Raw genomic sequence first — 12454 nt, 5'->3', positions numbered from 1 at the left:
ATGAACAGCAGTGTGGAAGTGTAAGCTGAATAAACCCTTTCCTCCCCAACCTGCTTCTTGGTCATGATGTTTGTGCAGGAATAGAAACCCCGACTGAAACAGGGATCTCAGGTAGCCCAGGCTAGCCCCAAAGTTGCTACATGGCTGAGGATGACCCTGAACACCTGGTCCCCCTGCCTCTACCTGTCAAGTGTTGAGATTACAGGCACGCTCCACCATGCTTGGTGTATGCAGTGATAAGAGCAGACACAGGAATTCTGTGAATGTTAGGTAAGCTCACTACCGAGGCGAACCAGCCCAACCCTTCTGATCTTAACACCACTGCCCTCTTCCCTGCCTGTGTGTCCTGCCCATCTACCTGGGCTTCCCACAGAAATAAAGCCTGCTGTTTTTCAACCTCCAAAACAAATGCTTGCTTCGAACAAAGTATGGTTTAGATAACCCTTGGCCCTGGACTATTCCCGACATACCGCCCTCCAAATGAACCCTCGATAAAGACTTTAGGACCCAGATCACACACCCTGGAAAGGTTCTGAGGAAAGGCCCAGGGGCTGGATAAAAAACATGAGAAAGAATTGCCAGAAGAGGCTGGTGGTACCAGATAAGTCTGAGCAGTGTTATGGCTGACGTCTAGGCACGTACTGTGCCCCATACTGGGCTCAAATTTGTTCCTGTTGTCTCCGGAACACCCACATAAAGAGGGAGGGGCGGGATGTTTGGGTCCAGGTAGCTAGAGGCGAGGGGGGGCATGACAGGGCACTAGCCTGCTGCACTGTGCCAACCAAGGGTCTCCGAGTCCAGAGGCTGCAGGGATGCATGCTTGAATGTGCCTGTTCCCTTAGTTTCTTCCCAGGGGGTGGGGTTGTCCATTTTTTGCAGCTAGTCTGCCTTGCCATGACGAGATCACCTCCACCCTTAACTGACTCATGGTCTCCAGCACACTGAAATGTGACTTCCTCTGCCACGTTCACTGCATGCCACGTGGGGTCTTCCAAGGCCCTCCTGGTCAGTGGGTGTTACTGTCACCGAGTTACAAATGCAAATGCTTGAAAGGTTGACATCTCAGCCTGGATTTCAGGTCAGAGCTGAGCCTTGAACCCAGGTTCCTGGCTCCTGTTAATGTTCTGTCTGTAACCTTAGTGTTGTGGTGGTAGGATCACTGAAGTTTGCTGCCTGCTAGCCTAGCTCCAGATTTAGTGAGACCCTGTGTCAGGGAACAAGGTAGAGAGGGACAGAGCAGGATGCCCACTGTCTTCCTCCAACTTTACATGTGCGCATGACACACGCATATCACACACATATAAAACAGTATGATCTGTGTACAAAGGTTATTAGAGAACTCAAAAGAGATTCAAACATTCAACTCAGAATTTGGTAGAGGGGGGTGGATGTGCACTTCCTGGGGACCTCAGAAGCAGGGGTGTCCCTCCCTGCTTCACCTCAGCTACTCTTTCTTCCTGGATGGATGGAAGGGTATCCCTACTACACCTTGCTCTTGATGTCGCAGCTTTGGATACCCAGTGCACCTCATATTCTGAGGGACAGGGTGAGAAAAAGAGCTACGACCTTTGGCTTCAAGCACAGACCCTGGCTTAGCATAGATGTATAGAAAATGCTTAAAGAAAAGGTGAATGGGGCTAGAGAGATGGTTCAGTGGTTAAAAGCACTGGCTGCTCTTCCAGAGGACCCAGGTTCAATTCCAGCACCCACATGGCAGCTCACTACTGTCTGTAACTCCCGTTCCAGGGGATCCAACACCCTCATACAGACATATATGCAGGCAAAATACCAACGCACATGAAATAAAAATTTAATAATAAAAAGGAGAGTATGTGCATGGGTGAATATGTAGATGGATAGACAGACGGGTGGATGGCTGGATGAATGGATGGATGGCTAGATGGTGGATGGACGGACGAGGACCCTGAAAAAAACCCAGGCTCTCCATACTGCAGATCCCAAGCTGGTCTTGGCCAACTTGGTCTACTCCAGGCCAACCCAAAGTAGATCAATTCTGATGTGTCTTTGGAATACATCCCTTCTCAAGGGTCTCCAGGCTTGTGTTGACATTTTAGAGGTCTCGCATTCCAGCGATGTAAAAGCCTGCCTTGGGGAACTTGTAACTGATAAGAACAGCACACTGACTGGCTGGCCACAGGAACATTCTTCCTGCAGCCAGTGGCACCTAGAGTTCTGACTGGGGCTTTCTTCACCCTCACAAGGTCCTGTGAAGGGATGTCTCAATTCCACAGCTTATCGTCTTCTCTCCTTTTTCCTTTTATTGGCTTTCTTGAGACAAGACTGTTGATTGATAGCCCTGGCTGTCCTGGAACTCACTATGTAGACCAAGCTGATCTTGAACTCATAGACCAGCCTGCCCCTGCTTCCCGAATCCTGGGACTAAAGGTCTGCATCTCCACTCCTGGCTCCATCTTCTCTCTCTTAGCTCTCATCTGGATTGTAGTTTACACTACAGTTTACTCTCACCAAGAACCAAAATACAAGGGGGGAAATCATCCCATTACAGAAATCTCATAGCAGCCCTCCACAGAGGGTACAAGACAAGGCAGCCGAGGCCTAGAGGAGGCAGAGCACTGTCTCATGTTACTCAACAGATAAAGCCTTGTCTGTTAGACACCGGTTTCTCGGCATCCTTGTGCCTGTTGAATGCCACAGTGTTCTTTCCCTAAGTTGTCAAGAAGTTAGCGATGTACTTTACCCTAAGTCTTATCTTAGGACAGGAAACACTACCCTATGACAGGTGCCTCCCCCACACTGGGTGTCCATCTGTGTGTGGAAGTGTCTGCTCTGGACTGGAGCTAGGTTGAACTCAGAGAGGCCACATGACCAGTTCATGTCACAGATTAGTTAGTGACACCTGAGGGCCATACACCCAGATCCACCACACCTAAACCTGCTTTCCTGATGCAAAACACACAGGAGCCCTCTAAACTGCAGGGGGTTGTTGAGATCTAGCAAGTCTGAGGGCCTAGAGACTAGACACCTAATAGCGAGCTTGGTGGGACTCTTCTAGGCTCATCAGACTGTTTGTTGTTGTTGTTGTTTGTTTGTTTGAAGACAAGATTTCTCTGTATAATCCTGGCTGACCTGGAACTCACTCTATAGACCAGGCTGGCCTCGAACTCAGAAATCCACCTGCCTCTGCCTCCCAAGTACTGGGATTAAAGACGTGCACCACCACTGCCTGGCTTCATCAGACTATTCTTAACCTGGACATGGCCTCTTGACCACTGACCCTGGGAGCTGCAGCACGCAGGAGGTCTGGCCAAGCAGGAAGGAGTACTCAGTCATGAATGTCTGTAAGGGAGTTAACTTCTGTCAGTGGTGTGATGTCTCTCAGGCCTGCAAAGAACCCAGATGGCAAGAGGCCTGTGCTGTGGCCCCTGGGAAACAGCCCAAGGCAGGCAGCTCTGGCCCGGAAGGCTGCTACCAGGAAATGTAGCTTATCGGAGTCCACAGCCAAGAGCCCGGGGAGGCTCGGAGTGCTGTGGGTTTGGCCAGGAAAGAAACGAGACTCCTCCCTGCCTTATGGAAGCCCAGATCCGAGCTCAATTCTCAGATGCTTGGAAAGGATTCTGGAATTTTTCTCCCTTTGGCTGTAGGATCTGTAGATTGAGTTATACCCTCCCTTGGCCTCAGCTGAGGGCCACAAGAGTCAGGCACTGATTTTCTGCCGGTCCCCTAGTCCCCTCAAGGGCAACAGGAAGCGCAGGTAGATGATTGCTGCCTCCACTGTCTCCCTCAACTACAGGAGGGAGTACCCTCACAGATTAGTACCCAGTTCTGTGTGTCACCATGTGTAACATGCATACACATCCGACTTTAGACACCATGGTCCTTATCTGGGAACACGGAGGACCGCAACATGTCCCATCCCCCCCTGTTCTGGCTTACGAGTCAGGTGGCTCGAGACATCACCACCCTCTGAACCCTAACTCAGGTTGCCGTGTACCCACGACTGAGGACATTAGCTAAACGGCTGGTGATGTTACAGGATGCTGGAGAACCCGGACCCAAACTCCCAGACACACTTGCTTTTTGGTTTGTTTTTGAGAGCAGTAGCTCATGCTGACCTAGTACCTACTATATAAGACCCAGGTTGTCCTTTAACTTGCAGTCATCCTCTTGCCTTAGCTTCTCTAGTATGGGGACACACCTGCCTCCGCAAAGTTTGCGTCTAACTGGAGCATGTGCCTACACCTACCCCATAGGACTCAGGAGCATGCGCATAAGCCCCTTACAGAACACAGGCTGGCAGCAGGACCAGCCTCCCAAACCCCGCCCTCCCCACAGTGTGTTACAGGGTACTCACAGCAGCTTGAGGATCTCCACGTGGCAACCGAGCGTGCGTCCGGCCTGGGGGCCCAGCTCGATGCTCATGGTCCCACAGGCTGGGCTGACCATCAGACAGTCAATAAGGTTGGGCTCGCTGTCGTTGCCCGTGCTGGCGGTCAGCGCCGGCTTGGCAGTGCTGGTGCGCTCCACCTCCACGTGGACCTCGCTGGAGGCCACAACCACCGACTTCAGCCGTGGCTCAGACAATGTGGCTTCCTGAGACACCAGGTCCGGGCTGGGGTGCAGCAGGCGCAGAGGTAAGGTGGGCTTCCGGTCGCATGGCTGCTGGCAGCCGTTTCGGATCTCTTTCAGGCTGGGGGAGTTGTCGCGACTGGACGGGGAGAAGAGAAATGGCCAAGTGTGAGTGGGGTTCAGCCCTGGCAGCCGGAAGAGGCAGTGCTGAGCAGAGATTAATGAGTCGCTCTACACTTGGGATGCTGAGGCAGGAGGATGCTTGCCCAAGTTTCAGACTAGTCTGGGCTACCTAGTGGGTCTCTTGTCTCAGAACAGCAAACTGAAAACACACAACAACAACAACAACAACAGCGACAAAACCAACCAAACAACAAACCAGAGGCCATTGGTGAGACAAGCCCGGTCTCCTGAGCGCTCAAACATCAGCTTGGCCGGTTTCCCAAAAACCTCTATAACAAGGCCACAATAAGGTAGGACTGTCATGAAGTCCATTAGGAACAAAGTGGAGGACTGGCTTGGGGTACTGACCTCAGTATGAGGAACACTGGATCTGAGGTCCAGACCCGACTGCCCATCTCCATAACCTACCACAGCCCAGCACAGTAGGCACTCAAAGATACTTGCTCAATGAATAAACACAGACATCCCTGTAGCAAGGCCACCCCTCTCTGTGACAAACACCTAGTACCTGGTGCAGCCGTACCAACACCGACCAGGGATCCTTCCTGATATACCTGAGACACCCGAGGAGTCCAATCCTGCTCCCACTTATCTCCAGAGATGAAGCTGTCCCTCCTACCTTGATGCCACCATGTCCCTCAGGTGACATTCCCCATGATATTATCTGCCCTAGCCAGGTGAAGAGAACATAGCATGTACTCTCCTCCTGGAAGCCCACAGCTCACATCTGTGGCTCCCAAGACCCACATTCTGGTGAGCCTGGAAATCTCCAGGGGTCTTTTCAGGGCTGACCTCTAAGCTCTGGCATCTTCGACTGTCTGGAGGTATGATGCTTGTGCCTGGTGTCATGAGGTGTCACAAGGTGGTGACTGGGGAAACTGGCTTTTTGGCCACCGCTGCTTAGACTTAGAATATGTGAAGCCAAACACTGATGTTTGGAGCTTTTTTTTTTTTTTTTTTTTTAACAGCAGGACTTATCAGAGCCTTGACCTGAGAAAGCCCCTTTCAAAGTTATCCCTATCCCTAATTCCTGGGACAGCATCTTCAGGTATGGTAGCAGGAGCAATAGGTTCTGAGGCTGGTGCCTGTGCCTCTCCAGGTACCAGGTTTCACACAGGTGCTTAGAGATATCATCTTCTAGGAACCCGTGAGACAGACTCCATGGGGTTGAGTGATCTCCTGGATGTCACAGCTCAGGGACCAGAGTACCTGGATCTGAAGCTAGCTCTCTGCTCTCAGGACTAAGTACTACCAAGCAAGCTGTCCTTTAAGGTCCCAAGACTCTCAGGTTTCTCCTCCAGGAAGCCCCCTTTGGTTTCCTCTTCCTGTCATGGACATGCTCCTGCCTCAACTCTAAAACCATAGCTGTCCTACTCCGGTGGACACTAGGATATCCCCAAACTCAAGGAGTTCATCGGCTCTAGGGCAGGCCGATGCAAGCAGGGGCAGGGCTTCCACAAGACTGAGCACAGCACCAGGGGTGACCAGAAACTGGTACTTACTGGGCTGGCAAGATGGTTCAATAGGTAGGAAGGTTTGCACCTAAGCCAGACAACCGGAGTTCGATCCTTAGGCCCTACATGGTAAAGGTCAGAAGGACTCTTTTAAGTTGTTCTCTGACCACGTGAGCCTCTCCACAATAAATAAGCCAAGTAAATAAATGTAAAGTGCTTTGAAAAAGAAAGAGAGGCCGGGCAGTGGTGGTGCACACCTCTAATCCCAGCACTTGGGAGGCAGAGTCAGGCGGATTTCTGAGTTCGAGGCCAGCCTGGTCTACAAAGTGAGTTCCAGGACAGCCAGGACTGCACAGAGAAACCCTGTCTCGAGAAAAACAAAGAGAAAAAAAGAAAGAGCTACTTGCCCAGATCCCTCTCAAACCTGTCACGTGTGCCGTGTCCCCAAAGAGAAGCAAGGATGCACACTGTGTACTGGTATGCAGGGCTGGGCCTCGCACCAGTGATCCACGTGGCAGCTCCGGGGCCATGTGCAAAACTTGGGAAGAGACTCAGGGAAGGCCTGAATCCATTTTGCACCTGCCGTGAGCCAGGGCTGAGCACAGCGCACTGAGGGCGCTCAATCAACACATTTTGGCTCTGCTGGGGGAAAGCAATCACTTGCTTCTATAAACCTATGAACTCCACAGTGGGCGGAAGCGGTGTGTGGTCTGAGAGGTGGGGCCTGTGGATCTCCATGGGCTCCGATCTCATTTGCTTCTCTAGACTCAGCTCTGTGTTTGCCTCTGCTGGGGTCGAGGAGTGGATTTTCAAGGCCTCTTGGCCCTGCTCGGTGATTTTCCAGACAGCCACGTTAACCTGGGTCAGGCTGTCTGTTCTTTCAAGTGTGGGAACATCGTGTGCTCACCGGGAGTGGTGCGGAGGCCTGGAGGACACTGGGAGGGATTGACCAATGCGCCAAAAGGAAACAACTTGGCAGAACCAGGTCTGGAGGAAAGGGGGAGCCATGCCATCAGCTGGGACCCCCCCCCCAACTCGAGGGCTCCCAGGGGCTCAGCTGTGCACTCCTGGGAGCCAAGGCCAGTAGTCTGTGTGGGAGGAGGGATGATCTATCTTATCTTCCTTGTGCCTTCATCTTGACAGTCTCTCATGACTGAGGCCCTGAAGCCCATCTCTCACCCTGCAGCAGTCGCAGCGGGGTGGTAGCTGGAAGCGCAATCCCATGACAACCCTCCCCAATTTGTCTACTGGCTCGCCCATGCTCTCAGAAGACATAACCTAGGCCAGCCTCCTCTAAAAGTGTGTCCTCCTGCTCAGCATCTGTCTGGGTCCTCACAGCCACATGTTGAACCTACATTTATTTCTTATTCATATCATTAGTGTGTGCGTGTGGTATAGGGTGGGCATGTCTGTTTGTACACATGTGAGTGCATGCATGTAGTGGAGAGAGGTTGATGGTGGATGTCTTCCTTGGTTGCTCTCCACCTTATCTACAGAGACTGAGTCTCTCAGCCGAACCCAGAACTTGTCCAGCTTACTCTGGGAAATCTATCGCATGGGCTAGGATTATAAATGGCTACCAAGCCTACTCACAAAAGCCTGGCTTTTACGTGGATTCCAGGGGATGTGAACTCTGATCCTCACACTTGGATGGCAAGCTCTTTACCTGCTGAGCTCAATCTGCTATCAACGCTGGCCCCGGGGAGTCCCTTCCTCTTCAGCCTCTCTGTCTTTGGTCCTAGTTACACTAATTTCCCTGGGTTCCTGCACTGCAAGGACCCTCTGTCCATGAGTAGACCCTGGGCAGTTTAAGCAAGCAGACTCCTGAATCCCTAGCCGAAAAAGCCCACACAGAACTTGGGCAGGCTGAGTGATTCTGCAGCAGGTGTTCGGTGAACATGGATGGAAAAAATGCAGTGATCACCGGCAACCCTGTCACCACTGGGCCATTGCATACGCTGTTCCCCCTGCCTGGATGTTCCTCTTTCTGCTTCCTATCTCCCTAAGTCTGGTGGGTCTTGTCTTTCTTCAATAACATCTCCCTGAAGGGCCCTTCTAACTTTCTATTGGCAAGAGTTCTTAGCTCTAGCGTGGGGACTTCAAATACCACCAAGACCACACCAATTAATTCAGAATGGTACTGGGGAGGCCTGGGTATTTTTTTTTTCAAAGCTGAATAGACCCTGTATTGTGCTGACAAAAGTCCAACAGCCATGTCTCCAGGACAAAGGCGCTCTGATCGGTAGTGTTGAGTCAGTTGCTGTGGTGTCCATCCTACCGCACATGACCTATGGTGGCACAGGTGATGTCACCAAGCACCTGCGGGATGGGAAGGGACGAATATCTCAAGACAGACAGGAGCTGTCTTCCTATAGGAAGCAGAGCCCTGGGAGCCAGGCACTCTTTTCAAAAACAAGGACCTGGTCGGTCACTGCATTGAGAGGTCTCCCCCTCAATGTCAGAATCAAGACCAAGGGGTGGAAGACCAACCCTCCCCTCTCATGCCCTGCTACCTAGAAACATCCCTTATCTGTCACAGCCCCATCCTTCTCTGCTTGCTGGTTTTAGTAGCTCCATCCACCCAAGGTCAGAGATACCCAAAGGCATTATGGCCTTTCTGTTGTGAGAATACTTCACTCAGTATATGCTGTTCCTCGCTCCTCGCCTCCCTACAGCTCTACCCGTGCCTAGACAGCAGGGGCCCCTCAGAGCAGTGCAGCTTTTCTACTGAACAACCAGGCAGCAGCTGCAGTGCCATACCCTGAGTGACCTGCAGTACTACAGGAAGTAGCTCACAGATCAATGGCACCTGTGTCCCTCAGTATCCCCCAAACAGCCTTAACCAGAACAGATGGGTCTGGATCAAACCTTGGAGGATGGGTAAAGAGACATGCAACTGAGTGAGTCACACTTAGTTTCCTGGGTCAGGGGGTCTCAGCTACACACAGTTGTCGCCCGCTTCCACCTAAGGAAGGAAGTCTCTGAGCCTGCCTCCCCCCCCCCCACCCAAGGAAAACACTCACAGTAACCTCCTCTGGTCCCCTCACTACTCGGTTTTACCACGTGCATGGCCTGTCGCCCTCCTGACAGGCTCTGGTGTAGTCAGGGATCTATGAGTCCCCTAAGAACATTTGCCTCAGGAGGGGAGGTGACCAGAGGCACAATACTGTCACTTCCTAGCTCTGAAAACTAGACTCTTCTGCGGCAGGCCCTCAAGAGAAAACCGGACAGACCATTCATCACGACCCAAGTCTCCAATGGCAAGGCTGGAAGATGCCATAACACCCCCCTCCCCCATGCACAAGTAAGTACACACATTACAAAACCCCTCCCCTTCAAGTTCTCACTATGTGGCCTTAAACCTGTCATCCTCCTGCCTTAGCTTTCAGGCTGCTAAAATGACAGGTGTTCACCCAAACACACACACACACACACACACACACACACACACACACACACACGCTTGCATGTCTGAGCAGCCTTTTGTCCCACCCCTTCAGAGTGTCACCCTGCCCCACAGTGGTCAGCCTTCAGCATAGGATTCCAGTAGCTAGAGTCCAGGTGCCTGTGCCCTTGTGGCTTCTGAGGCTGGGCATCATGCCCTCTTCTCAGCCCTAAGCTGGGGCTGGGTCCACACCCATGGCCATCTGCAGAGAGGGGTGACAATCTATCCTCTGCAGCAACATATCCCTGGGACAGGGTGGCACTGTACCCCCACCCAGCACACTAGTACTGACCTGTTAATGAACTCTTCATAACAGGAGTATATGGCAGCCAGGCACACAGCCACGAGATTGGGCAGGACCCGGGGATGTGGGCAGTGCCCTGTGGGGCCATGCATGCTGAAAGAGAGGAGAGGGAAGGTGAGGAGGCTGTGGAGGTGAGGAGGCTGTGGAGCAGCTGTTGGCCGGAGGTGGAGTTGGGGGGGGGTGGTCCAGGTGGGAGGCCATCTCTTCTGTCAGCCCTCTTGTGCCATGTGGCTGGTGACTCAGGCCTGAGGTCCCAGCCAAGAGGGGTGCCAGCTCAGTGGCCTAGCCAACTGCTTAGACTCTACCCCTACACCCTGAGCTGTGTGAAGAGCGACAGACACTCCTCAGCTAGTGACAAGAGGATGGAGTCTAGTTCAGACCATGCAGCACACGGTGGCTCTGTCCTAGGACAGCTCCATTTGCATAGGTGTTTCTGAAATGAGTAATTACGATGGTTTTACTCTTAGAAGTTTAAAAACAATGTCATTTCAGGTCACCTTAGCTGAGCCTGGGGCCAGTGACATCACAGAGCCCTTAGTATGTGTTACCATACTGTTTGTTATGGAGGCCTCTGTGCCATGGTCGTTTTTCTGTAAAATGGGCTGAGCAGTGTGTCTAGGATGACATATGGGACCTCTCTAGGAAACTGCCATCATGCCTGCTGTCACTGAGACAGGCCTGTCCTGGTCTGACACCACAGACTAGAGATGGGGCTAGAAGTGTGTGTGTGAGTGTGTGTGTGTGTGTGTGTTTGACACAGGTCCTGCAGAACAACCTGCCTGAGCATGGTCATGTGCTGTGGGTTGCAGTTAGCACAGGCCACAAATCCGAGTTCTGCAATTGACTCGGGCTGGATTTGAACTTGCGATGTAGCCAAAAGATGACTTTGGACCTGCCTCCATGAACCAAGTGCAGGGACCACAGGACTGCATGGATCCCCAGGCTTCAAGCATGTTAGGCAATCTGTCTGCTGCCACATCCCTAGCCTTCAAGGCAGGTCTTCTTCAAACACAGGAGAAACTAGTTCACTTTAGCTCACTGGGACTGCCATAGTCATTGGACTGAATGGGTACCAGAGATCTCATCTCATAGCTAAGGAAACTGAGGCACGAGGAGAACATCTGAAAAGGACACAGACCAAGGTGAGAAGGCAACACTGCTCTTGTCCCTGGTCCTTGCTCCACCCTAAACACCCACAGTCCCCTGGGGAAGGGCCCACAGAGAAAGGAGCACAGTTGAAGAGTTCTCCTTCCCCACACTAAGGGCTCCTTCATGTGCTATTTGTATAACCATCTCACAGGGATATCAGAGGAAGCGGGGTGACAGGCTCGTCATCACGCAACAAGCAGTAGTTAGGACCATGCAAGGCTGGGAGACTCCTCCGGTGGAGTGCCTCTTAGAAGGTGAGACACAGTTCTCCCCTGAGTGTCATAACCAGGTAGTGTGGGACAGGGAGAGGAGCGGGTGGCCGGGTGGGTGGGTGAGACACACCTTTGTATGAACTTCTTTACCACCTCCATGCCTGCGTTGAGCTCGTTCAGGGCAAGAATGTACTCCTGGGTGAAGAGCCTCAGCCTTGGGCACTTCCCAAAGTCCTGGAGAGAGAAGCAAAGGCAGAGCGATGGAGACAGGGCCAAAAGGGGGCTGGAGAAGGGAGACGTCACGCACGAACTCACACCTCTAATGATGTCTGTGGTGAGGAGGGGTCAGAAATCATCAAGACTAGGTCTGTCCTTGAGAGGCAGATGTCCCACTTGGCCTCTGGTCACTCCAGCCATCTACAATCTTTTGTGGTAGCCACCTGAATTGATTCCTTGACCTAGTGTCTAAGGTAGCCAGCAGTCAGAGAGACTCCAGTGTAGAATTATAGAGTGAGATGGGAAACTCATCTCTTTGGGTTGGGAACAGGTAAGGTGGCTCTGGGCAAGCGTAGCTCCGAGTACCCTGCCATAGACATTGAGGGGAGAACAGCTTCCTCCTGAGTCGGGATGAGCCCAGACACAATCCCTCTGGGGCTTCTTTTGGTTTGGCAGACCTCAGACACCCCTTGTCTCCGGTGCAAGTCTGAAAGCCTGTCTGAAGATGACGATGACAAATCACCCTCATCGGCATAGCAGGGAGCCAGGAATGATGGCACACACCTTCGATCCTAGCTCTTGAGAGGCCGAGGCAGGAAATTCGTGAGTCTGTGGCCAGCCTAGGCTACACAGTGAGCCCTCCCTACGTTCAAATGAGGATGCTAGTGGAAACTGGAAGGTAACGCGGGCGTCAGGCGTGGGCGTGCAGGAGGCAGCCAGCGTGTAAGAACAGAGCCAGGGAAGGGCAGTGTGGTTGCGTCATTGAAGACGGGGAAGGGGGGGCGGCTGAGGTAATGAAGAGGAAGATGGACACTTAAAAAAAAGGTAGTGCTCCCAGCCTGGGGGACAGCTGCATCTAGAGCTCACAGGCGTCCATTTGCGGCCGCACTTGAGGCATAATTATGGGCCCCGAGCAAGGACAAAGGGATTCTTCCTGCTCTAG

The 12454-nt window shown here is 52.4% G+C and overlaps 1 protein-coding gene across 3 annotated transcripts in view; it reads right to left on the bottom strand.

Annotated features, from left to right (window-relative positions):
* Cmip (c-Maf inducing protein) overlaps positions 1-12454 on the bottom strand; it is a 207965-nt gene that overhangs the window by 21426 nt on the left and 174085 nt on the right. For all 3 annotated transcript variants that reach the window (XM_021169931.2, XM_021169932.2, XM_029480746.1), the window contains exons 8-10: positions 11426-11529; positions 9923-10027; positions 4334-4687 (exon numbers count right to left, since the gene is read on the bottom strand). In XM_021169931.2, the coding sequence (XP_021025590.1) occupies positions 4334-4687; positions 9923-10027; positions 11426-11529 (563 nt within the window). The remainder of the gene's footprint in view (positions 1-4333; positions 4688-9922; positions 10028-11425; positions 11530-12454) is intronic.

The sequence above is a fragment of the Mus caroli genome, chromosome 8 (genome assembly GCF_900094665.2).
Source record: "Mus caroli chromosome 8, CAROLI_EIJ_v1.1, whole genome shotgun sequence".
Classification (NCBI taxonomy): domain Eukaryota; kingdom Metazoa; phylum Chordata; class Mammalia; order Rodentia; family Muridae; genus Mus; species Mus caroli.
This window is presented reverse-complemented; position numbering and strand designations above follow the sequence as displayed.